The following is a 27,492-nucleotide window of genomic DNA, read 5'->3' on the forward strand; positions in this document are numbered from 1 at the left end:
TCGGCGCTTACCAAGCGGCTCCGAGTGTCTTATGATCCGCTCGCCGCGTCTCCTTGTCTCTTGTCGTCCGAACACCCGCGTTCCCGGGTGGCAATTCAGAATGTTCAGTCGCACTATCGCGCTGAGACTCGCACAAAGCAGGCGGCCTTTACGGCTCTCGGTGGTGTCTTCACCCTTTCTACAGCTTTGGACAGTGATTATACTAGAGCTAATGAGAAGGGCGAAAAGGGGGGGGGGTGACTGACCTCGTATTTTTTCTGGGAACGCAGCGATCCTAAGCGCTGGGGAGAGGGGAGTTGTGTGCCTCATTTAACCTACACTGGTGCCTTCATCGATCAGTGAAGGCCGACCAATCTGAGCTCGGTTAAACAGCACGCATGGCACTCAACTAGAGAAGCCGGGTAGTTTATGACCTGCATGTTAGTGGCCATAAATAATAGAGGAAACAAAATCACAAGTGTTTCAAGAAAAAAAAATTAAGAGGGTCCCCTCCGGGCGGTCGTGGAGAAGATATGTAATTCCCTCTTATGTTGATAAACTAGAAAAAAAAGATTGAGAGGTAGCTCTAGCGGCTCTAGAGACTACAGGAAAAGCTTAAAGGGACCCTGAAACGATTTTGGCGGTTTTCTACAAACGTACCAAGTCGTTAGAGTAGGTTCTTCTGATGATTAATTGATGCATCTAAGTGCTCTGCGTAAAGCGTGTAATTGATTATAAGGTTTTAAAAATACCCATCGCTGCCGATCGCAGCGCACTGCTCGGCGGAATTTTAAGCCGCCCCTATCCATATGATGCAAATACCCCATATTACGTCACATGGGCGAGCTATCTGATTGGCTGACCAGGGCGCGTGGTCGATAATTTTTCCAACTTTATGGTGAACAAATGATGCTCGTAACAGTTGGAATGTTAGTTACTTTGGTTTTCTAAAAAGAAAATAACTTAAAGAGAATACACAAGAATAGTTTTTTAGTACACTTGAGCACTTCCGGCACACAGCAAGTGTCGTCTGCTTGTGTTACAACGTACTCCATTTTGACGAGAGCTCCGCTGTCAGAGTCAGTCTCAGTCTTTTCGCGAGCACTATGATTCGATTTTGTTGCCTTGTGGACTGCAAACCTAGCGACCTGCAAACCGCAAGTCCAGTATTAGGGCAAACGCAAGCGCAAGGGGACACGGTCTGGCCGCTTGACTGTGCCGGCATGAGCCACGAGATGAGCAGAAGGGCAAATGTGAACGGTCTGCACGGTGCAGCCACCTGGTGGCACAGAGCTCAACCATACACAGTAGCAGCAACGAATTGTATTCTTTGCTGCTGGTGTGTATTTTTTGCAGGAGTGCAATCATCAACACGTTGATTTATAAATGTTTAAAATGCTTTACACTTGGTTAGAGCAATATTAGCGATTTGTTTGACTGGTTAAGCGCTGCGCCAGCAAGTGTCTGGACCGTGCAGACCGATCAGGCTGCTCACGTACGTCTACGCTAAAGTGTCTTCATCAGCTTGAGTTTATGCCTCCAGTCATTTGCCGAAATGACCAGCTTGCCTGTTTTTAGCGGAGTACCGGACACGTTCGGCGATACGACAGAATGCTCGCAACGCACGCTGCTTCGATAGCTCTCGGTCGACGGCCAAGCGGCTAGCGGAGAGGTCTCGCGCGGGAGGGGGCGTGCTCCTAAACAACCGGAAGTGAGCGATGTGACGTCGCATCGTGACGCTGAACCAGTGAAGGCGGAGCTTAGCGCCGCTCGCTCGGCGAGCGAGTTGAGGAGGAAAAGCATACCTAGGGAGGAGGGTAACTTCTAATCGCTTGCAGCTCCATTTATACGTAACGCTTCACTTAAAGTGTGGTGCGAATGTTCTACTTAAGCTGTACCCTACGCGCCTACAAAATTTATCCGAACCGTTTCAGGGGCCCTTTAAGCATGTGCGAGGCGAGCGCCGCACGCTTAGCGCCTTAGCGTGGGAAACTCGCCCGAATAACTATCCCGAGGAATGCTGCTCGTACAAAATTATAAAATTATAATTCCTACTTAAATCCCGAACCGCGTGCTGGTTTCTATCACTATGAATTAGAGTCATTTCACTTCCATCAGCTTCTCACAACACATTCTGGCCAGCTCTTAGTCCCTTCACAAAGTGCGATGCGAAAATTGAGGTCAAAGACACTAATGTAGAAGACTGTTGCAGTTGCTGCGGTGACAACTGTGCTTTAACCAAATTCAATTCTCTAAATTCGCGAGTTTGATATAAGGTGTGACGTTTTCCTGCCTAAAAGGTAGCCTTCTCCTTTCTTATCGCGAATAATATTTGTCAGTTTAGGTGCATAATATCAAACGAAATTCAACAGAATGCGTGTGCCTTAGATATTGCTGATACCAAAGAGTCCTATGTTGAACTGTACCCATTCAATCTGCTCTGTTAACATTTCAAATGCATTGTGAGTATACATGGCTTTGACAGTTTTTTCACCTTAGCGGCATCACGCTCTGGTGGAGTCGGTATTATTATTTTAAACAGAACTCGGTTGTGAAATCTTCATGTATCTTATGATGGGGCAAGGGCGGATATCGGCATTTGATTGTGGGCTATCTTCATTTAGGTGACGTATTCTGTGTATATATGGACCGGCGCAGGCCATTAAGTGCATTGATTTTTTTCGTCGCCTTGACGTGTATATCCAGGATGGCCATCAGGTGGTGTTCGTTGGGGATTTTAACTGCGTCTTAGACACGCGAGCAGATGTGCAAGGCCAGGCTGGGGTCGCCTTGATTGGAACGCACGGGAGTTGCGTCCCCTCGTCCAGCACTTTTCGTTGCTGGATTCACATCGTATTTTTAATGGTTCTTGATTTGCCTGGACATGGCGACGCGGCGCGTCGAGAAGCAGGTTAGACCATAGGTATGTGCCAAGCACTTTAGCGCAGTACGTCACCCGATCTGATGTGATAACTTCAGATTCATCCCCTGTTTATATTGCCAATCACAGGCCAGTTATGCTTGAAACTCGCTTCCCAACTTTCTCATGAGCAAATTCTTGGCGTCTAGACATCCGCGTTCTACAAGACGCGTGCTCGCGCTCTTGTTTGTCAAAAGTCTGGCACGCCTCTGTTTCTAGATCTGCCCCAGAGTCATGGGACGCGCTCAAGGCGTAGTGGTGTCTGTCTGCCTTGTTCAGTTGAAGGACGTGCACTCAGACTACGCATGTCAAAAGACCACGCGGATACTGCCATGAAGCTCCGTGTTGCCCTTCGGGTCAATCAACTGACTCCGTGGATGCGGTCATGGCAGCGTGAGCTACGGAGCCGTTTCCAACACCTCATCGCACCGTCCTCTTTGTCAGCTGCTGCTCGGCGACGCAGACGTAATCCGCGTGCACACCCTGTAGTTCTCATGTTTGAAAGAAACTCGCTATTTAGACAGGCGAATGCATTCGGTTCGGCGGCCCAAAGAGCACTTCCTGTTACGTAGCGTCCCTTTCTTGATTAATCGCTCATTGTAAGGTATTTTGAAAACATGGCGCGTACGACTATGCAAATAGATTTTGGCTCGCGAGGATTTCGTACAGTGCTTAGTGGGCTCCCTCAGGTTCCACGTGAGGTAGCTGACCATCTTTGTGCATGACCGTCAGCTGATGAAGCGAAGGGAGCATTACCTTCCCGCAAGCCTGGCTCGGCCCAAGAGCCAGACTGGTTACACGTTCAGTTTTATCTAGCGTTCTGAGAATATATTGGTGCCACTTTCGTATCTATTATGAACCACCGCTTTGAGGACTTTAAATTCCCATGTAGTTTTCGCTACGGTCGCATTGTGCTGATACCTAACCACCATCCATCATCATCATGGAAGACAATGACGCTTTTGATCGTTGACTACAATACTTTCACAGATGTTGTTACCCGGCGCTTGCGAAGCCTGATGCCTTCCTTAATAGGACACTATCAGGCATGCTCAGTCCCTGACAGAGAGATGCTCAGACCAGGGATTACATTCTTGACAAAATTATTCCTCAGAATTTTGAGAATGGCGGCCCACAAACAAATGCCAGGAAACAAAACAACGACACCGCATGCATAATTTCTCTGTGACATAAATTTGAGAAGTGCGAAACAGTAACAGAGCTGAAACCTGACAGTAATGTAATTTTATCAGCCCAGATTTCCACTATTTGCGGGATTGGCCCAGATAGGAGATTTGAAACATAACCGATACGGAAAAGTGCCGTTCGCAAAGAAAGACATTGGCTTTCATTTTTATATTGTTTTCCATATTGTTGTCACCTGTTACATGCTACCTTTAGCGATGTTGCATTTCCCCTCTATGTAATACCTTCAAACGGAGGGCCTTGAGTTTGTACTGAAATAAAATTTAAAAATAAATAAAATGAGATTGTCCGATGAAAGGATTCAAACAGAGGTTGTCTAACGCAACAGCTCGTTTATACATAGGCTGCTTACGTTTGCTCCAATTGGTACTGCCACTACACCTACGAACATTGCACTTCATTTAATCATGCCCATCACATTCATTGATTGGCCCTCACGTCGAAACTGATATTTTTTTTTCTTTTACGAATTACGAAAGTCACTCGTGCAGCTTAACAGTCTCTGAAAAGATTGAAAACGAAGATTTAAAGGGGCTGACAACTAATTGCTGTGGTACCCGTTGTTGTAGTGCAAAGGGAATCTTACTGCACTGAGTGCCCAATCACATAGTGGTAACGCGTAAAACGGCGCGGCACATACTTAGTGAAAATTTTCCGATATGCTTTAACAATCTTGTCGTGCTGACTAAACATGTTGGATACAGGGATAGGAGAGTGCGATATCGAAGATACGCTGGCATTAGTGGGAAGCCGACGTGTGCGGCTCAAGGTGACTAAGAAGGTAGTGGCGTAGCGAGAAACATATTTGGGGAGGGGGGGTTCATTGCCAAAAACTACCATTTCTCCCTCTTCTTCACGTCTCTCTCCACACACACACACACACACACACACACACGCACGCACGCACGCACACACACACACACACACACACACACACACACACACACACACACACACACACACACACACACACACACACACACGCACACACACACAGACACACACACAGAGAGACACGCACGCACACACACACACACACACACACACAGAGACACACACACACAGACACGCACGCACACACATACACACACAGACACGCACGCACACACACAGACACGCACACACACACACGCACACACACAGAGAGACACGCACGCACAGACACACACACACAGACACGCACACACACACACACACACACACACACACACACAAACACATATATACATATGTGTATATATATATATATATCACGAACCAGACGAAAGGGAACCGAGGGGCCCCATTTTTGTTGACCATATCATAAGACAACAAACAAGGACACCTAGAGCAACGGAGGGGAAATTACACAATAAATAAAAATGAGAAACAAATCGAAATGAAAATGAATGAAGAACTGGCGGCAGGTGATATACGAACCGACGTGCTCGCATCAAACATGCGATTCTCTTGCCGATTAAGCTACTGCGGCGACCCCGGTTTACCATTCACTCTATGCGGCTTACTGCAGGGACTATCCCTGGGAGGGTTAGCCAGCGCCACCCCTCACGAACCTAGGCGTCGAATGTGAAACACCTTTTTTGTCGCAGGCGTCACGAGTCCGTGATCTATTTGGGGGACGGCAACTGGTCGATAAACGCACACAACGTAACTCAAGGCATCAATGTTGCCGGGTTCGAGACTCTCGTAATTTAATGATCGAGAAGAAAGGCCGCCGAGGGGCCCGATTTTTATTAACCATGTCATAAGAAACCAACAAACAAGGGCACCAAGAAAAACATCATAAGGTAAATTATTTGTACTTACAAATCGAATTAAAGAAATGATAAATTAATGGAGATGAAAGTGGATCAAGCGGTATTCTTACCATTTGAGATACCGCGGCGCCGTTTTGCCATCCACAATCTGGGGTATCTGTACTTTACTACTAAACTAACCTTGGGAGTGTTAAATTTCGGCATTTCTTCTATATACAGCATGCACTTTATTTAATGAATGGCCACAAACAGTCTTTTTGCCATGGCACGCTCAGTTATTGCAATCTTTACTTACAGGCAACAAGAAACGCAAATCTGTCGACAACGAACTTGTTCTCCAGTTCATTCACCTGCCACTGTGGTTACGACAATCTGCTGCCAACACAAGCTGAGTGGTTCCTGCGTGAATGAAACTCGCTTTATGGAGTCAAAATCACTAGAAATTGTCATTGCGCGTAGTCCTTTAGTCCTTCACTGCTCCTCCCCCCCCCCCATTTACATGCCGTCCACATCTACTGTGTCATTATCTGATCGCAATACAGTTAGGCAATATATATACATGGCTAATCCTAACTTCACTACTGTTCTTGGTTTGAGAAGCTTATTGTGTCCTTTGAGTTTCACCACCGTAGTATCAACGCGTGGTTTGCAATCAGAACTATACGTACTCTGATAAATGTAGTCTAAGAATGAAGTGCCTTCTGACTGTCGATGTACCATTTCATACCGAGTGCGATAAGTGCGATAATATAACTATGCCTGACAGTTTATGTCGAATGTGTGGTAATGTATACTTGACTTTTCCTCTGTGTAAAAAGAAACCTAAATAAAATGCCTTAAAGGGGAATGAGAATCCGTTGAAGGAAATAACCGAAACTCTGTCACGTTCAAGTTCAACTTCGTTCGAGTTCTCGTCGCTAGTCTCTTACATTCAATGGTTGTAGCGAACTGATTCCAGCTCTAAATGCTTGCTCAGGCTCCACTGCAGAAACACGCATAGGGTATTTCTTACTTTCGCCAGGCATGACGGTTACAATGCACAGTACAAAACTGATAGTTTACACTTTACGGAGAGATTAATACAAAAGCACAAGAATGTTCTGGGCACTCGAGCACATGGTTTTAGACACGCTGGAAGACGCATGTCCGCGTTATTGCATGTTTCTAATTACCGCAATAAAACCATAGACATTACTTTGCAGAACACTAGCGCCTAATAAGTGCCTTAAATCACTCCCTCCGACGTGCACAATGCAACTTAAAACAACAGCTGCACATAGTATCGGGTGAGATAGATATACATCTAAGCTTTGTTTCAGGACTGAAATCAGGGTCAATAAAGAAAGATGGGCACGCCACTATAGTTGCAAAATTGGCACATGTCAAGCAAACTTCAATCGCCATTAATGTCACCTGAAGTAACACGAGGAAAAGGACAGGACGCCTCCTCCACTGCTTCAACGCCACCACACAATGAATACGCGCTGGAACAATTCCGGATCGACGATAGCAAACAATGTTCAGTGGCTTCTTAACAGCTTCCTGGGTCGGCGATGTAAAGGACGTGAAAAGTCAAGAGGTGCGTGAACGAGCCCTGCTAGTTGAAACGTAACAGCCACTATTTACAGCCTTACTTCGACGCCAGCAGGAGGAGCCACCTTGGTTTCTTCTCCCCTCGGGCTGCCAAACTCTGCTGCCGAAGACTGCAGAATGAAGGAGATATTGGTAAAATTTACTGATAAGCATTAACAACACAACAAGGAAGCAATAATCATACAAATGTGTGAACACCCTTAGTAGACTCGGTGTCACACTGCTGGGTGTCTAGAAAATAAAAGCATTCGTGCATGTCAACTCATTCAAAATGAGAGGTCGTGATATTTCATCACTTGCTAGTTTATAAAAGGTCTGTTTCAGTTACGAATAAAATATCTGTTGCAGAAGTGTAATCTTTCAGTCAATTGGACCTTATATGTTCCGTTTGCGTCTCTGTGTCATTACAGTATTGAGAGTAGTTGAAGTTTGCGCATGATAACTTGGGGTCTCGGTTTTTTGTACTATACACATAGAGCAAGATGAAACTATGAACGACCACCAAGTGGCCCTTTTCAGCGCTATTTTATTCCTCTAACTTGTGGTAGCTTGCGGGCCTTGGAAATAAAGGCGTTAAGAAAAGGAGAAGGCAATTAGCAGGTCAATTTATGGAAATAAATTAATTCCGTCCAGTAAAATGCTTAGTTATGTCCTACACAGCCACTCACTGCGCGGCTCTGTTTGGTAGCACAGCAGAGCACCGAGAGATAGATGTTTGCATCCCGTGTGACGATTTTCCGTACTATGTCATCGCGATACACAGACCTCCCGATAAATGAAAGGAAATGTAGTCTGCAGACCAGCTAGTATAAACATGTTCTAGGTTCGTTTAGCGCTATTGGTATGTTTTTATATTGTAAATGCCGAAGACATTCGTTTAATGCAACAGACTGCTAGATGAAGTGGCATGACAATTTTCCTTCATATATATATATATATATATATATATATATATATATATATATATATATATATATATATATATATATATATATACGAAAAAAAAAACAATTGGTAAATGCTACACGGAATCTCAAGTGTCACGCTCGTTTATCTAAAAAATTTCCCCTTAATTCTATTCCTCGTGATAATATTTTATTCTCACTAAACGAGCTAACAAGGCCGGCATAACCGGGACAGCATGTTCACCTTTCAAAAACTCTCTCGCCTGTACAGCTATCGATGAATAAGAAGGCCCAACAACCATCACTGACGACCAATCAGATTGTCAGTGATGTCGCTATAAATTTATTGTTATGTATGGAAAAAAAGTAAAGGTATAAATAATACGGTAATTTTTCTTGGTCCCCCATGTGACAGAAATGCTATCCAAGAAGATATTCAATATTTACGATATATGTGGCTCAGGCACGTACCCAGGATTTTTTTTCGGGGGGGGGGGGCCACCACCTCCTCCTCCTCCTCCTCCTCCTCCTCCTCCTCCATCATCATCATCATCATCATCATCATCATCATCATCATCAGCCTGTTTTATGTCCACTGCAGGACGAAGGCCTCTCCCTGCGATCTCCAATTACCCCTCACCTGCGCCAACCGATTCCAACTAGCGACCGCGAATTTCCTAATTTCATCGCTCCACCTAGTGTTTTGTCGTCCTCGATTGCATTTCCCTTCTCTTGGTACCCATTCTGTAACCCTAATGGTCCAACGGTTATCTAAATGGCGCATTACATGACCTGCCCAGCTACATATTTTCCTCTTGATGTCAATTAGAATATTCTATGCCCGTTCGCTCTCTGATCCAAACCACTCTCTTTCGCTCTTAACGTTATGCCTAGCAATCTTCGTTCGATCGCTCTTTGCGTGGTCCTTAACTTGCTCTCAAGTCTCTGCCCCATATGCACTGGCAAAATGCACTGGGAAATGCACTGGCAAATGCATTCGCACTGGACATATTCCACTGGCAAAATGTATTGATTGCACACTTTACTTTTCAATAATAATGGTAAGCTTCCAGTCAGGAGCTGGCAATCTCAGCTGTATGCGATCCAACCTATTTTTATTCTTCTGTGAATTTCCTTCTCATGATCAGTGTTCCTTCTGATTAATTGACCTAGGTAAACGTACTCCTTCACAGTCTCTAGTGGCCGACTGGCCATCCTGATCTCTTGTTCCTTTGCCCGGCTATTTATCAGTATCTTCATCTTCCGCATAATAATATTCAACCCCACTCTTACAGTCTCTCTGTTAAGGTCTGCAATCATTTGTTGTAACTCGTCTGCATTGTTTTTGAATACAACAATGTCATCGGCAAACCGAAGGTTGCCGCGATATTTGCCGCCGATCTTTACTCCTAAGCCTTCCCAGTTTAATAGCTTGAATTCTTCTAAGCACACAGAAAATAGCTTCGGAGAAATTGTGTCTCCCTGTCGGACCCCTGCTTTCCTTGTGTAGAATTAAGGTAGCTGTAGAACCTCGTAGATATTCTAACGCGAAAGACGAGTCAGTAAGACGAGAAACTATTTACAGATTATATTTACAACAACGGTTGATGCGCTGACCGGTTAGATTCACAGCGCGAGCCCAGTTCGTTCTTCCTCCTCTTTTCTGGAGTGATGGCGCCTTCGCGCCCCGTTCAAACAAACAAATACCTCACGCATGTAGCAATATTTTCCAAGCTTTTTACGTAAGAGTTCTGTACTCCTTGATTACGTAGTGCCTCTACGATTGCTTGTATCTCTACTGAATCATATGCCTTTTCGTAATCTATATAAGCCACATAGAGAGGCTTATTGTACTCTGCAGATTTTGCGGTAACCTGATTGATAACATGGATGTGATCCAGTGTGAAGTATGTCTTCCTGAAGCCAGCCTGTTCCCTTGGTTGACAAAATCTAGTGTTGCCCTTATTCTATTGGAGATTATTTTGGTAAATATTTTATATAATACTGGGAGCAAGCTAATGGTCCCATAATTGTTCAATTTTTTAACGTCTCCTTTTTTTGTGGAGTAGTATAATGTCTGCATTCTTCCAGTTTTCTAGGACCCTTGCAGTCGATAGACACGTCGTATAAAGAGCTGCCAGTTTTCCAAGCATTATGTCTCCTTCATCTTTGATTAAATCGACTGTTATTCCATCTTATCCTCCCGCTCTTCATCGTTTCATGTCTTGCAGGGCCCTTCTGGCCTCATCGCTAGTTATATGAGAGTTTCTGTATCCTGTTCATTGCTGTTTCTAACTGAACTATCGTGACTCCTGTGGGTACTGTATACAGGTCAGCTTAGAATTTTCCGTTGCTTTTACTATATCTTCGAGATTGCTGATGATAATATCCTCCTTATCTTTTAGTGCATACATCATGGTTTGTCGTATGCCAGGTTTCTTTTTTACTGATTTCAGGCTGCGTCCATTTTTTTACGGATTCTTCAGTCTTTCTCATGTTATAGTTTTGGATATCAATTATTTTCGCCTTGTTGATCAGTTTTGACAGTTCCGCGAAATGCGTAGCACTGTGCGGCCGCCAGTCCCATACAACCGCGTAGAGCGCAGGACTCTCCGGTTCTAGACGTACTGCGCTCACTGCGAAAGGTTAGAAAAACACCCACATAAGCACAGCAGAAAAGTCGCTACGTGAGGTGGTTCGACCAATAACTGTAGAAGCGTCATTCAAAACAAGTAATTGTTCTCCACTTCCGGCGGCATTTTCTCTACTTCCTTTTTAAATAAAAAGATGTTGATCCATAAATACTCTCATAAACAACGGTTAACTATTTAATTATTCGCTTTTGCTTGCAGTTTGGTTGTTGCCTTGGCTCTCTCCCTTAGTAGATCGCTTAATTTCTCAACTCCTTGCGATTTTTGTTTCCAGTTGCCAATTTTGCACGAAATGTGCTATACAGTTAGGGAAAAACAGACGAGGTAACGGGTGACAGCTTATGGGTTTAAGGGTTATTGCAGGGTTTCATGATGGACGCTCTTTCACATTATTTTATTTCTCACCTTATCTAACCCATATCACGTGTATATGGTTCCGGGCATCTGTCAGCGTCGGGGTGAGCCGTAACTCAAGGAAACAATGAAGCAAAGGGATAAGTTAAACGCAATTGACGTTTTCTCCGGCCGCAACTCGTTCCATGAGAGTACAGACCAGCTGAGTAATAGCCACATCCCTCTCATGGTCCCAGGATCAGCCTAAACAAAGAAGGTTGAACTAACAAAAGCAACAGCTATGCGCGTGACGGTTGAATAGATGGTGACAACTGAACGCATCTCGAGATAATCGCGCGGGTGCGGAATCTACGAGAAAACTGTCCTTCACATTACAAGATATGCCGTTAACTATACCGCCATCTAAAAGGAGTGAAAAAGGCAGCATAATGCTGACCGATGAACAGCTGCGAAGTCTTAACATTGATCCGGCGGCGCTTTAGGAATGTGTGAGGAGTGGTGGCGTGGGTGAGGAGGGGGGGGGGGGTATGCCACTGGATTTCGGGGGGGGGGGGGCCCGGGCCCCCCCGGTCCCCCCCCTGGGTACGTGCCTGATGTGGCTTCTGAGGTTGTGCGTTTTATACTATAAAGGTATTATGTGGCACATAGAAAAATTAATATGAGTTTTGCAATTGAGTCATAAGACTAATGACGATCGTAGCAGGAATCTGACGAACTTAACAAATTCATTTTAATACGATACGATAGCAATATACGATAAATTCGTATTATTTGCATCTTATTTTATAGACGGCCACATTCGTTTTCGTCAGGCTGTGTTAAACGAGCTATTCCTTCAAGCCCCGACCCCATGCAAACGGCAAAAAAAAAAGACACCAGATTGTTTTCACTGACCTGGACTGGCTTAACGTGACACGACGTCCGCTATCTTCAGAAAACTTCGAATGTGGAGCCAGCAGTCGTGGTCAATGTCGGTGAGCTGAAGCCTCCTGGCACCGGGATGACTGAGGCACTGCACCGACTCCTTGACGACGCCAGTCACTCTCATAAATTCGTCAATACTACTGCTGCGGACACGAAGCAGGGCCCTGCGGATTCTCTTCTTGGCTTCAGCCTTAGTGACGTCAGCACCTTCCATCACCATTTCGAGGAGACGCGGGTGGTCACGCATCAGCTCGACGGCGCGGGCACCCTCGACTCCATCTTGTTCGCCCAGCACGAAGTCTGCAGCGTCCGAGACGGCGGACGCGTTCTTTCTGGCCACATCCTGCGTGTATAGAGATGAGCCACGGTTGGTAAAGCGAAAGAAATATAAGCCTGCGAAAGTCAACCATTCGAAGCACTTCTGTAGTGTACGCGAAAATCGGTAAGGAAATTCAAGGTAGCCGTGCATACACTAAGAAAACATGACGCGCCGTCTCGATCATAGCAGCGCTTGCATCGTCGCAGAAATAATCTCGTACAATGCCGATATGAAGTCTACGCAACGTGAGAATGAGCATATAAACTTTAAGCGCCATCCAGTGCAACCATAGAATTTCACATAGAGAAAACAAACATTACAGGCGAACGCCGTTGTGGGAACAGAAAGACCACTTTCATCATCATCATCATCAGTCTATTTTTACGTCATCTGCAGTACGAAGGCCTCTCCCAGCGATCTCCAATCACCGCTGTGCGAGCAGATACCAAGTGTTGCTTGCAAATTTCCCGATTTGTTCACTAACAAAGTACGTAATACATTCGTTCACAAAATTTTGGCATGTGTATAGATGACGCAAGCATCCGACGTGATTGACGAGCGTGTTGTCACATCGTGATAGCCGTAGTGCGTAACACAAGCCTCGTTGCAAATGCACTGGGCCGTGGGACTCGGCTTTTGTTGACACGATAGCTTGCTAGTGTAATTAAACGTTAATCCGGTGCAACCCTGGTCAAGACCCACGTAACTTTAAGCATTCGCCGTTTAGTAAAAAGCACTTGTCATGAATCGTGTCTCCAAAGGGTGGGTACTGCTCTTGCCTAGCGCGTATCCTATCTCTCCACACACTCACAGACATTTATATATATATATATATATATATATATATATATATATATATATATATATATATATATAATTGAACGAAAAGTTCTGTAGGTCCGGTGCATAGGTAGTTGAAGAAACGAAGGAGCACACCCACGAAAATAGCATTTTTATGTTTTAACGTTTCGGCCGTGGCACGGCCTTCGTCAGAATGCACAAAATGCGATTACCGTTCCGTCGTAACCTTAGCACTAAAGAAAGGGATGCAACGGAGACATTGGCTAACCGTGACGACATCATCAAACTTGCGGATAAAGGTGGTGCAGTAGTCATTATGGACAAAGCTAGTTACCTAAGTGAGGCTCACAGACATCTTAACGATCAGTCATTCTACAGGCACCTAAGTTACGACCCTACCGACCAGTTCAAAACCACGGTAAAGGGAACTTTAGACAATCTCGTCAAAGAAAACAAGATTTAAAAATCTGTAGTTAAGTCATTAGTCCCCCTAAGCCCGGTAGCTGATAAATTTTATCTCCTCTCTAAAATTCATAAGGAATACAACCCAGGGCGACCAATAGTTTCAGGAATAGGTACCGTCACAGAGAATTTGTCCCGCTATGTAGATAACCTTATCAGTTCAATTCCTCCTAAATTTTCTTCTTATATCAAAGATACTAAGCACTTCCTGTATGATATCGCGGACTTGCGTGTTCCTAGCGATGCTCTTCTAGTCACACTAGACGTGGCGTCGTTGTACACGAACATTCTCCATACAGATGGGATTCAGTCTGTACTCCGGGCATATAACGACTCTGTAGATGACAAACCCATTGACGATTCTACCCTTGGCATAATTCTAACACTAATCCTTGAACTTAACAACTTTGAATTCGACGGCGAACATTCTGTTCAAACTAGTGGCACTTCCACGGGTACAAAAATAGGTCCCAATTATGCTAACATTTTTATGGGCATGCTAGAAAAGAATTTCCTCGCTACTCGTTACCTCAAACCATTCTATTACAAACGCCTCATTCAAATCAAATCAAATCAAATCAAATCAAGTTTATTCATTACAAACAAAGAAACGGTTACATTTTTGTTTTACAGACGAGGGTCCCAAAGTCGAAGACTGTAACCGGGACCCTCGGTGGGTAATTATAAGAAAAAAAAATTACATAGGTGGCAGGACAGAAATAAAACTTATACAATGTACACTAACAGAAACGAAGAACTGTAGTGCAACAACAGAAAAGTGATTACAATGTATCGTAATACTAACAAAAAATAAAAATAATATTGGCGTACAACAGAACCTTTAAATTATGTAAAGAAGGAACAGAACGAAATAGAGAAAAATATGATCGGCAGGCCGAGATGAACATGAACTAAAAATATAAGTGTGCTAGAAATATACATATACAAAATTTTAACAGACACAAAAAACATGAGAATACATAAAAAAGCATTATGAGCAAAACGACTAAAGGCAACAGCAAGCATGTGAACAACAAAACATAAGAGAAATAGGGTAATAAATAATACATTTGGAACCTTAATTGCGTCACTGCGCCAAAAGGAACTCTTTAAGGGATTTTTTAAAGGCATAGAATGATGTGAGTGATTTTATGTTTGATGGTAAATGATTCCATAAAGATATGCCAGCGAAAGATGATGTTAGTTTACCATAGTTGGTACGGACACGAGGCAGTAAAAAATTTCTGTTAAAGGCAAACCTAGTTCTATTGTGGTTATGTAAATCATTTAGGTCAACGAATTCGTAAAGCAATTGGTTGTTAAGTAACTTAAAAAATAAGATTGTTAAATTATATTGAAACAAGTTCACGGTCGTTAAAATGAGGTTTTGACGGAGCAAAATGGATGCATTTGACTGACGAGGACTGCTAGTAATGATACGAATGGCTTGATTTTGTAAATGCTGAACTGATGACAGGTGGCAATTGTACGTGTTGCCCCAGGCAGCGATTCCATAGTTAATATGACTATGGATAAAAGCAAAGTAAAGTCATAAAAGAGCCTTGCGAGAAAAGAAGGCGCGTGCTTTTATTAGAGCACGAATGCCAAATGCCGTTTTTTTCTTAATGTTGTTAACGTGGGAGTCAAATTTGAGGTTAGCATCCAGGAGAACACCGAGGAATAGAACCAGGTCACCGGCTGGTATTTGATGAGCACCAAGTGTTAATGCTTGTGGAGAAGTTAGGACCCTGTGACCGCTATTGAATATAATATATTTAGTTTTCTCTGGATTAATAATTAGGTAATTACTGAGACACCATTCTATAACGTCAGTTAGCGCAGCATTTAACTTTGATGTTAATGAGATTAACGACGTGTCTGATAATGATATGGTGGTGTCATCGGCGTATAAAACGCAGTGAGATGAATGTAAAAGGTTTGGTAAGTCATTAATGTATATAATAAATAGTAATGGACCGAGAATGGACCCCTGGGGTACACCTAAGTTAATTATTTTAGTTTGAGAAAGGGCACCCGCTACAGAAACCACATACTGCCTATCCAACAAATAGCTTTTTAATAGATTTAAGGCGGGACCAGTAATGCCGTATGCTTCAAGTTTAGTGAACAAAATGCTGTGGTTAATCGTGTCAAAAGCTTTGGTGAAATCCAAAAAGACAGAGCCAACGACTTTACCACAGTCTATAGATTTCTTAATAAAATCGGCTAAAGAGAGCAATGCTAAGCAAGTAGAACTACCGGAACGGAAACCAAACTGACAGGGATTAATTAAACTAAATTTTTCAAGGTAGTTATTTAAACGTTTAACTAATAAATACTCAATAATCTTACTTAAAGACGAAAGAATAGCTATTGGTCTGTAGTTAGAAATTAGGTCTTTGGCACCTTTCTTAAATACGGGAATAAGCTTAGCCTTCTTTAGACATAGAGGAAAAGTGCCAGATTCGAAAATGCGGTTAGTTATGTATTGATGACATTTTCTTAATTTGGCACCATGGTGAAGCTGCATTACTTTCCTTCATTACTGATTTTAACAACGCCGTACCGTCCATTTCCTTTTCCCATTCCTATTCATCACTCAGCATAAACTTTCTTGACGTCTCGGTATCTCTGAGCAATGGTAACTAGACGACAAATCTTTACAGAAAGCCCACTGACCGACAGCGATATCTGCATTTTAAAAGCAGCCATGTCAAACATAAAGGTGTATTCTGACGAAGGCCGTCCCACGGCCGAAACGTTAAAACATCAAAACTGCAATTTTCGTGAGTGTGCTCCTTCGTTTATTCAACTATATATATATATATATATATATATATATATATATATATATATATATATATATATATATATATATATATATATATACATACATACATATATTAGGCAGGCGAAAGCATTGGGAAAATTAACCTTTGAATTGTGCACAATAATCAAGAAAAAGGGAAATGAAAACGGTGGCAACAGTAACTTTTCGCCGTTGGTAGCTGGACCCACAACGCCAGCATTACGCGGGCGTTGTACTACCAATTGTTATACAGCCACGGTTATCAATCTGGTTACTAAGTTGGCTATCCATATTTACTAGATCTACGGCCATAGGTGTGTTAGCCAGCGGGACTTATTGTGTACGGATGTTTAACATCCTTTTTTTTTGCCCATTGTCGAGGGTCTCGAATCTGCCAACATTCATCTCATTAGGTAGCGTGCGAAAGTTTATTAGCCACGTGCCTGCTCACCTAAGATCAGGTGTTACGTGACGCTGAACATGTCATTAAATTCGAGCTATCTGCAAATATATTGTTTTTTTTCTATAAGATAACGTATTTTTTTACTCGTTTTGTGTAAAACATGCACAGTTCGCATTTCCTTCGTTCGTTAGCAGAAAGTCTTAGTGCAACGTCTTGTCACCCCAGTGTGTTTTTCTAAATGAATGGTCAATTTGGAGAATCCTTCCATCGTTTCACTAATTCAGCGTTTGGATCAGCATGTAGGAGGCCGGTGAAGGAATCGTTGCGCTGATAAAACGCTTCTTTGACAACAAACATCTTTGACAACAAATGATGCCAGGAGTGAAATACGAGATATGCGTGAGATATTTGACGATCAGACGTCGCTGTCGAGCATCGACTTTGACGATTCATATCCAGGTTGTTTTCCGCCAACAACCTTAAATTTCGGCGGATCTTCTATCGTGGTTGTGTACCTTGTGGGAAGTTTATCATCATCACTGTCATGTAGAGCCTCTTTTATGCCGCCGCTGCCATTTTCATGCGCATGATAACGAGGAAAATCGCGAGAAGGACACCACCGCCATCTTGTCAAGAACACATTGTTTTCCAATGCCCCGAAATCTGATCCTCGTGCACTGCAATGCTGCTCCTTCTCGCCTACGAAATGCATAACCCCTTTTCACTTCTTGGCGAATCAGCGTGAAGTCTTGCGCTAATTATCCAGCATCGATGTTCCGCGATTACTTAGTGGTTAGCGCGTTCGACTCTGCAATATACATTGCTCCAGTGGCACGGAGTTAAGATTCCAGTATGATCGGTACGGTTTAACTTATGGATATGCTATACGTGTGCCTTGTGTAGTTATGCAAATTGCTTATCAAATATATATACCATAAGTTATGCAGCATTATTAAACTTCTTTATTCATCATTGTTGGGCACATTGTCTTGCGATTTCGGTACAGCCATAAACACAGCTCTCTGTATCGGTGGTATCACTCTCTCGTCCTTCCATGTTCAATGCGGAGGCCTATTTTCTGGCAAGGTGTTATATAGTCGGCGTCCGCGATAAACACGCGCTTGCGGCGAACGTCAAACGATGACGCATAGAGCGCGGCAGTGGCCACCTGCGCCGAGCGTGACGTCACAAGTGGCAGCGGCGAAAGGTCAGGTGACGGAGCCCGCGGCGGCCACCTTCCCCGTAATACACCATATCCACACGACGGACGGCTCCGCGCAAATCTGTGCCGCGGATGCTTATTCCGCCACCCGTCCTGCTGCGAAGCGCATCCAGACGACGGACGGACTGAGCAGACGACCGCGCCGGAAAAAAAAAAGATGGCGGCTACGCCCGAAGCGACTACCGTCCGCCTCGAACCTGTCAAGTCGTCGTCGTCCACTGTGTGGCCCGTAACATTCAATCTGAGGATTGTGTTTGATTTAAATTTGTGTCCAGAAGCATCGACAGCAATGTATTTGTGATGAGCGGCACCGTTTCCGAAAGCGATACTCAGGTTCTCGGCGTGTAGGCTTAGAGTGGCTGTATTGGCTGAACATGGCCTCGAAGATGTTGCGGCGGCCCGGGCGGATCTCAGTGGCCGTGAGTTAACATGATTGCTTGTTTCTACTCATTCTAGATGGCGCCATCGGTGTAACAAAGACTTTGTCATAGGTGTTTTCACTCTAAATGAAAATGGAGATCGAAAGGAAACGACGGTTGGCCGCAATGGGTGTTGTTTTGTCCGAATTGGACACGAATAGTGTCAGTACCGATGAAGCTGTTTCAGAAAGATCCCAAAGCCACGCTTGTTGCCAGACTGTAGAGCATGCTAGGCTAAATCCGCAATATTCGACGCCCAAAATCCGGATGCGAAAAATAGCTCGGCATTTTCCATCCGTGGGGGTCGCGGACGACTCGCGGACGGCACAAATCCGTAACGCGTAGTCACGTGATGCGCAGTCCGTCGCGAAAAAGAGGGATTTCGTCCGTCGTGTGGATCCACCATCGGAGCCAATTCCGACATAGCCCGGCTCGTGCGAAGCGTGGTGTTGACTAACGTAGCGAAGCTTTTCGCATCAAAAATAATCGTACTGCCGCACCCAACTTCGAGCACTTGACCACTCTCGCGAAGTAACGTTTTCTGGTGGTTCGGTCATGCTCGACTCGCATAGCTAGAGTAAGCGTCTTTACGTGAACGTAAGGGGAAAATCAAGTTCAATTTCATGAAATATCGAAGGTTTATTTAACATGTGGGAGACTTAACGATGCATTTCATTAGTTTAAAAGTTGCAGGCAAAGAAAGGCGCAGTGTGTCGCAGTCTATGTGTCAACGACCCAGCGAAGCTTACTGTACGACTAGTCGGCACCAAGATTAATTTCGTAAGTCTTACGGAGTATCCCGCGGGGCACTCTGGCGAGTTCATCAGTCAGCTAACGGGTCAATCATGCATAATAGGTACATTTGTCTACGCCTTCTTGTGGCGTTGAGCATTCTTGAGACACCTTTAATGACAGCTTTTCGCTTTCTAAATTTGGAAGTACTCACTGTCTTCTAAGCAGACATATTTGTCACAGTGCACATGCGCAGATCATGGATAATGGTCGCGTTTATCACGCAATATGCTAATGACAATCAAGAGTTCCACCTAGTAATTTTTCTAGAATATTCAATGTGGACAGTCTTCTGCGGGCGCTGTCTTTAGTAGGTTATCACTTTCCTTGTTATGGCGAACAGACAAAAAAAGAAAAAGTGCAGATTCATACCAGGATGTCTGCCAGCGCGCCGTCCGTGTGCTCGGATGCTTCGAGGGACGCTTGGGTCACGTGTACAGAACAGCTCTCTCTATCACACCTCTTGTAAAGGATGCAATCAGGACTCATGATGAATTCGGTGAGGCTGAGGCTCCTCCTAGCGCCTCGAGCGAGCACGTTCAAGTCGTCGTAGGTCAGCTGCAAGCCCATGAGGTGGACGCTGACTAGCTTGATGTTAGAAGCGAGAGCTGACACCAGTTCTCCCTCCACTTCCCGAAGCGCCGGGCTTGTCTTAAGGACACGCGTGGGAATCAGGTGCATGTCTACTTCAGTGAGCGCGGTAGAGCCCCTTATACATGCTGCCAAGGCGGAATATTCATTGGGTTTGCAGCTAAAGCAATGAACCTGCAGTGAAGTTATGTGATGGTAACCACTGACAACGCGTAAAGATGGGATAATTGAGTGCGGGATGTTGGCGATTGGGAGCAGCGTATTGATGGTTGCATTGCAGATTTGTGGGCATTGCTGCAGCTGCCTTGTGTTGCCGTGCGTACGTTGTCCCTTGACGACAACGCGGTCATCGAGTCCCCGCTCCCGGATAGTTCTGGAGACTCTGTCGAGTCCGTCGATGCAGGGCAAGGTGTTGACGACCACTGTCTTCAGTGTCTTGTTGTTCGCGACTGCATTGAAGAAGGCGTGGCACTCTGCTTCTCCGAAAGTCCGCATGTCGATGCAGAGCCGGCCGAGCGTCGAGTTCGGTTTCTGCAGGGCTTGGCACAAGGACTCCATGCACCTCTCGGCTTGGGGATCCGGAATCTGGATATATACATCCAATTCATGCGCAAGACATTCGCAATACGTTGAAGGTAATCTCAGCCGCCGTAGTGTGGCACTCCGTGTGATGACTTCGGCGATGTGGGTGACCGTGCTCATGCTGGAAACACATGGGGATAAAAAAAGCTATTTGTTAAAAAATTATTCCTCAAGTAAAAAGCTCTTGAGAGATCCAGTGCATTCTAATACAAGAAACAGAAATCGACGTTTCTTAAGGTGTAGAAGAGAACTTATGTTTCAACAAATGAGGACCATGCTATATTCCAAAAGATCCACAAGGTGTCGATAACTATCGCGTCAATGAAGCAGCGTAAATTAAAATAAAAGGAATTTGATATCCAAGCGGCCATATCGAAATGAGGGGCTGAGGTTCCGGCACAAAATTCAACTAGAAGCAAGTTTGGCCTCTTCCCTGGCAGTGTTGACCATTTCCCTTCGCAATTACTAGTAGTCAATTGAAAACGATACCTAATTCTACTCACTTAAAAGAGCGTTTTCGTGTTTCTTTAAGAGCAACTTCAATTTTGTCTAATGACCATTCACTGCTGTCCCCTAGAGTGACGAATAAAACAGGAGCTTGAATACACGACACCAATGGCAATCTCAACTAATGACAATACAAATTCCAAGAAAACAACTAACTCGGAGCGACGTAAATCGCGTTCATAGGCGCGTAATTTCCAATCGTAGTTCGACAAGAAGGAGATGCAGGATGTTTCACGCGAACACTTTCAAATATATTTAAACGATGCCTTTGGCAGATATCGCAGCTTTAGTTCATGAGCTGGTCTACGGCGGACAATAATTGCACAAGAAATTGGGGTGCAAGACAGACTAAGTAATAAGAATTCACTAATGAAGTTTTTAACTAATTACAATTTTCGGCCCCCAGTGCAATTTACAAATTCTAGCCGTGGAGTTCGCAAAGCGCAACCACTTGGAACGAATTTTCGAGATGACACCAGTCATTGGCACGCATTGGCATTCCAGTTAAATTCTTAAGGAAACGTCGTTTCTTGCACTGAAGCACACAAGTAACTGGGATGCCAAATGCATTTCTCCGCAATGCATTTTTTTCATTTCTCCGATTTATATCTCGAAACTGGTGTCGTCCTGAGAATTCGGTCCAAGTGGACCCGCCTTGCGAAGTCCACTGCTACAAGTTGTAAATTGCAATACGGTTCATAAGATATTCGGCTAGAAAGATAATCAGTGAATTCCTAATAAGTGGATTTTGGATTTCAATCTTTTGTGCAAATAGTTTCCGCCACTTCGAGTAGACCGGCTCATAAACTAGAATTTTGTTGTCAGCTACAGGCAACTTCTAAAGAATTTTGAAAGTGTTTGCTGAAGCACCCTGTATTAAACATGTGCGCTTCTATTTGAAGCCATGAGGACCGATTTTGCTGAAAGAAATCTCTGATATCCTAAATAAACTCGGTCTGTGGGCCAAATATTCAAATAATGATTTGTTCGCTGAACTCTCCACAATTCAAAAGCGAGCTACAGCGCATGAAATACAATATTATAGGCATTACGTTAAGTTGCGTCCATTAAATTACATTTGACACTAAGTATATGATAGTTCTAATGTTCCTAATGACATTTTCGGCATTACAGGGCGAATACGTGCTGCGTAGCACGTAATACGTGCTTCGAGATGCCCTGTTGGTGTACCGTCGGTTCGTGGTGCAATTATAAGCAATACTCACAATCTTACGGGCGCCAAGACGATAACTACGTTGAGTTCCTCTAAAGTATTCATCTTGCAGAGTGCATCGATGATTTCCGTCAGGGCCAGGTGCAACCGTCTGCCGTAAATAATAGTCGATTTCAGAGTCAGTTTTCGCAGCGCGCAGTCTTCTTTGGCGAGGTATCTGGCGAACAGTGCGTCGGAGGCTTCGTCGCGATAGGCGAACACACAGTGTGAGACACCGAGTTCAGTGATGCTCTTGTTTTCAGTAAGATCCCGGATCAGCCAACGTGCATGGGTGTCGGTCATGTGAACATCTGACATGTCGAGTGTTGTGAGATGATCCATGCCTAAGCCGAGTGACTTTCCAGGCATGGTCACGTCGACTGCCCGTTCCTCGTCAACCTCGTTGACCTTGAGGGCCACATTTCCACGCTGTGAAATAGGATTGAGCATTTCGAGGAAAATACCGTCATCGCTAGGTGATGATATAATTGTTTGGCAGATGGTAATGCTTTTCAAGAAGCGATTGCGATTTATTGCTGAACGCATCGAGGCACGACCAATCCAAATGGGGCTCAATTTTATCGCTGTGATGCAGCGATGCTTGGCGAGTAGACGCTCGAGGAGATCCAGTGCCCTCGCTTCGCGCGAGACTTGCTCCGGGCCGTGTTGAGCGAACGCGCACGCGCGTGCCTGGCCCCACTCGATTAGGACGGCACCTCTGCTCTCTCCTCGCCTATCTTCCCCAAGCTCTAGGCACGCACCTCGAAAGACTTGGTTCAAATCATTACGATGTTTCATTAGGCTGCAGCTGGCACCATCCTTCTTAGTGCACGGGATGTTCAGTGAGTCCCAGTCGATGCTGACCCGGTCGGGTGCACGTTTGGTGACGAAAGCTTGCGAGAATTCAGACATGCTTCACCGGCCACTTGGTTGGCGAAACGCTGTGCAGACGCAGACCTGAACGCAGACTTCAGTTGTCTCACGTAGAACCTGCGCGTAGAAGCAAAAAAAAAGGTGCGCCAAAGATTTAGTGACTAAACAGGTGCTTGCCTATTAAAGATGAGCAGCGCGTTTCGCTCAAGGGATGTTAGTTGCGTTGTATAGCGTGTTTTGACCCCAAAGGGAAATAATATCGCCAACCATTGGCCATTTATGTAAGAGGCAAGAAATGCTGCGAAGATTGGGCGATGTTACTATTCGCCTATGTGATGAACAACTTGTGTCACGTCGCCAAAGCCACGGGCTGACGTTCGAAGTACGCCAAGCCGCCCACAACGGTTGAAAGAAATGTCGCAGTTTCGTCCGAAAGGCGAAGCACCGATTGCGATAGCAAATTAGTGGATAGCTGTACCAGGTAAGGATAGTAGTTTTAGCAACCGTATGTAAACTGTAAACATTCACTCACTGTCGAAAATAACAATGGCAGAATATGTAAGCCTGACTCAATGAGGACGTAGAAAGAAGCAGACATCCAAAGGCAGCTCTGTCTTTATGCGTCGACTGCTTTCTACGTCGTTGTTGAGTCGCGCTTACACATTCTATCATGGTTTGAATCCAACAAGCCCGTCAACGTGATTTATCTAAATTAACAAGCACGGTGTCACGCGCGCAAAGGTAAACATGTACACATCTCGCTCGATTAGCGCGGAAACTCGCTGTCAAAATGCTGGAGTGGGGATCGGGGCAGCAGCAAACGAATTTATCTTCATGCATCTGTTGCTTCCAGCGGGAACAAAACGTCGAAAGCACAGCGCATACCAAGCTACCGGCACTACGCGCAAACTACAAACATCAAAGATCGCTTTGAAGGTGAGGCCCGTGCAGGCGCCCACTTGCGCTACGTCGCAGATCGCTTTCAAGACAAACGAGCGCCGGCAACGCGTCCCTACGGCTTCCGTCAAAGGCGTCGACTATGGCGTTCGCCATTCACGTGACTAACGCCGTAGTAGACGCCGCGGTTGTCTCCACTCTTCAGAGCGGAGAGTGAGGAGGACATCGACGCACCCTAGTAGCCGCCGGAGATCAGCCACCCCTCCCTCGCCTGACCCCCGTGCATCGCGCGCATCAGGAGAGGGCACGCTTCCGGCTCGCGTTCCTCGCTGGCGCACGCGAGGTGCTGGATTGAACCGCGTTCGCCTGCTCACCCTCGAACGCTTTCGTTCGCACATACAGCATACGGCGCGCAGCGACGGTTTTATCGCCCTTGGACTATATTCGGAACCTCTGGGCTACGGCAGTTATGCGCCTGGAGTGCCCATATAATTGCTGTCGCAATAAAACCCTTAGAAGGCCGCAACCGCGAAAAGACGTTGGCCTTTGTGCGCGCATTCTCGCGTCGTCACCCACCGCGCGTTCGACGGCCTCAGGTTGGCGTGCGCTCTCCAGTGCTGTCTGCGCTTCGCCGAGCAAGACGCTTCGTGTGCGCATTCCCTCCTTCCCTTCCTCCTCGCCGTGGCAGTCGCCGGTGGTGTCTATGCGTGCGTCGGCCTTTGCGTCTGCTGCGGCAGTGGCGGTTGGAAAACCTTAAAGGGCAACTCTGGCGATTTCTCAGTGTCCACTGATATTAATAAAAGCTCCAATATACGCTCGATTTTGCACTCTGGTTATCGACCGGTGCCAAACTGTAAGGCTGCAAGAGATTTAGGTGTGCTGAAAATGAACTTTAAATGTTTGTTGCTAATTCTCTAGTTAACCCGCCGTGGTTGCTCAGTGGCTATGGTGTTGGGCTGCTGAGCACGAGGTCGCGGGATCGAATCCCGGCCACGGCGGCCGCATTTCGACGGGGGCGAAATGCGAAAACACCCGTGTGCTTAGATTTAGGTGCACGTTAAAGAACCCCATGCAGGTGGTCCAAATTTCCGGAGTCCTCCACTACGGCGTGCCTCATAATCAGAAAGTCGTTTTGGCACGTAAAACCCCAAATATTATTTCTCTAGTTACGTCTTTTTACTAGCCAGCCTGTTTGTCCGACGTCAGAGACTACGCCGCCACTGTTGTTGAAATGCTGCCTGAAATCGACGCTGTCTAGTCCGGAAGAATTGCAGAATCTACTTGTGTCATCAAGAAGTATCATCAGCCATTAGCTCCGCTTCTTTGTCGTTACCGCCACGCCTATTGCGTGTCTAGCACGCGTTTACACTGTGCCATGCGTGTTTACACTGCGGTAGTGTATGATCTCGCGTCATCGACTCATCGTGACGTTCCACAAGGCAGACAACCCTTTCGGTTTGGGTATCTCATTTAAGGGTTACTTAATAATATTGTTCAATTTGTATGCAAATTGCACCACCCTACCGGGGACAGGATGGTCAATACCGTTTGAAAATGACAACTGTCTTATCTGGTTTTGAAAACAGCGGAGTTGCCCTTTATAAGGCTAAAAATATTTCGACGTAGCGTGAACGCGCGCACACGTTACGGCACGTTGACGAGAACAACTGCGTCTATTCTGCGACCGATGGTTCGACGCACTGGCGCCGCCAACGTAACCTAACGCGACAAACGCACCCGGCACGACGATCGCGCCATCAGCGGCACGAGCGTGTCTCTGTGATCACGTGACGAGCACATTCCGTCACGCACCAGAACTGTTGAGCAACCACTTGCAGTAGTTTGCTTGCCTCATTAGTCACGTGGCGCCGCATTCCGCGGCAGTTCTTGTCGCCGTAGCGCTGTCACATTTACCGTAATGGTGCCAACAAGAGCGGAGCCACTTAGTGAAGAAGAACGGAAACCCAGGAACGCAGAGTACCGGCGTGAACACAGGTTACGCCAGAAACAAATGAACGACGTTGCGCAGACCGGGTCACTACAGCAACACGCTGCCAAACTCAAGCAGCAACGAGAACGATGCCATGCCGACGTTCCAGGCTAAGCTGCATGCATTTTCTTCATTTCCTACGTCTCCCTCATCAGTTCGCCACACGTCCACATCCCCTGTGGGCTCTCCATAACACGAGTGAACATTGCTTCTACACTCGCCTCTCCTGCGTCTTCTCGTGCAGGGTGTCACTCAAGAGTTCGGTGTTGAAACCACGCTTGTCCCTTTCGCGATTCTCTCGCGGTTGTTCTCGCGATTGTACTAAGCGCACCAGTGCACGACCACGCAACACCACGACGTTACTACGAAATGCGTACGCATCATTCAGATAAGTACCGGAGCTGATTCTACACTTACATATTTTTTGCCTCCAGTATAAAACCAAGCAACACTACCGTACAGCGTTGGCCTCAGTCTATGAACGTTTTAAAAGAAACGGCGCGTCTTATTGTTCAGCTATAGCGTTCATTCCACTGGGCCGGTATTCATTGCGCCAGCCTCATAAGCAGGGGTACACGCATCTAGACCGCGTAGATGAAGCGGAGAGAAAAGCTACCAGGAGTCTAGTAAGATCGCAATAAGCGACGCTATAACGTAAAGCTATTGCAAACGTTTCCATTCAAATTGTGCAGTCAGCCTTCCACCATTGGTCAAGTCATCTTCGGACCACTCTCACGACACCTGTCGGTCACGCGACGTCACAAAACCGCGATAGCTCCCCATCTGATATGACGAGCGCACGCTAATGATGGGTGATTACACCGAACGAATGAAAAATCATAATTTCTTATTCGACGCCATTTTGCCGTTAGCCGTCTGCTATTGTGCAAACGCTTTGGCGCAGCGCCCACTTTGCCTGTCTGCCACGCAACGTCATAAAACCGCGAAAACTGACCGCGTTAAACATGCATTAATATGCAGAAGAAAACTGAATTGGCTTTCTCAATAGCCGGAGACTGCCCCGTTCCGAAAGGAATAAAAGATGGCTGCGCGCCGAGCGCTCAGGCACTGGCTACTCGCACCTTTCGAAGAGCGTGGATTTATTTCCGCATAATAAATCTTTTTGGCTGATAGTACAACATTTTTGAGACTTTCGCTACGTATACGGCATCGCATTGGCAAGTGTTTGTTGAGTATCTGTTTTAGCGGTATATTTAAAATATTGTCCAATCCTAGCCTTCCGTTGCACGCCACCGCGATTTTCGACCAGCCACCTAGCTCAAGACAAGTAAGGGGAATCGGACCAATCGCGGACTCCAGCGC

At 45.4% G+C, this 27,492-nt stretch overlaps 1 protein-coding gene and 1 long non-coding RNA gene across 2 annotated transcripts in view; one reads left to right on the top strand and one right to left on the bottom strand.

Annotated features, from left to right (window-relative positions):
* LOC139053378 (uncharacterized) overlaps positions 1-6,838 on the top strand; it is a 77,007-nt gene extending 70,169 nt beyond the window's left edge. The window contains exon 3 of the long non-coding RNA XR_011510448.1: positions 6,160-6,838. This is a non-coding gene — a long non-coding RNA (uncharacterized lncRNA). The remainder of the gene's footprint in view (positions 1-6,159) is intronic.
* A 5,431-nt stretch (positions 6,839-12,269) lies between these two features.
* On the bottom strand, positions 12,270-23,321 carry LOC139053379 (uncharacterized). Its single transcript, XM_070530389.1, has 3 exons — positions 22,423-23,321; positions 19,889-20,810; positions 12,270-12,632 (listed from the first exon to the last, which is right to left on the bottom strand). The coding sequence occupies exons 1-3, from the start codon at positions 23,319-23,321 to the stop codon at positions 12,270-12,272; spliced, it is 2,184 nt and encodes a 727-aa protein (XP_070386490.1).
* Positions 23,322-27,492: the final 4,171 nt, after the last annotated feature.

The sequence above is a fragment of the Dermacentor albipictus genome, unplaced genomic scaffold, assembly GCF_038994185.2.
Source record: "Dermacentor albipictus isolate Rhodes 1998 colony unplaced genomic scaffold, USDA_Dalb.pri_finalv2 scaffold_106, whole genome shotgun sequence".
NCBI lineage: Eukaryota > Metazoa > Arthropoda > Arachnida > Ixodida > Ixodidae > Dermacentor > Dermacentor albipictus.

What these genes read in the sequence shown, in the direction of transcription:
- LOC139053379 (XM_070530389.1), bottom strand. Translation starts at nt 23,321, where the DNA reads ATGTCTGAATTCTCGCAAGCTTTCGTCACCAAACGTGCACCCGACCGG. An exon ending in GTCTTGGCGCCCGTAAGATT is followed by an intron (nt 20,811 to 22,422) that starts GTGAGTATTGCT and finishes ATGTGTTTCCAG; the next exon opens with CATGAGCACGGTCACCCACA. An exon ending in GCGCGCTGGCAGACATCCTG is followed by an intron (nt 12,633 to 19,888) that starts GTATGAATCTGC and finishes CTATACACGCAG; the next exon opens with GATGTGGCCAGAAAGAACGC.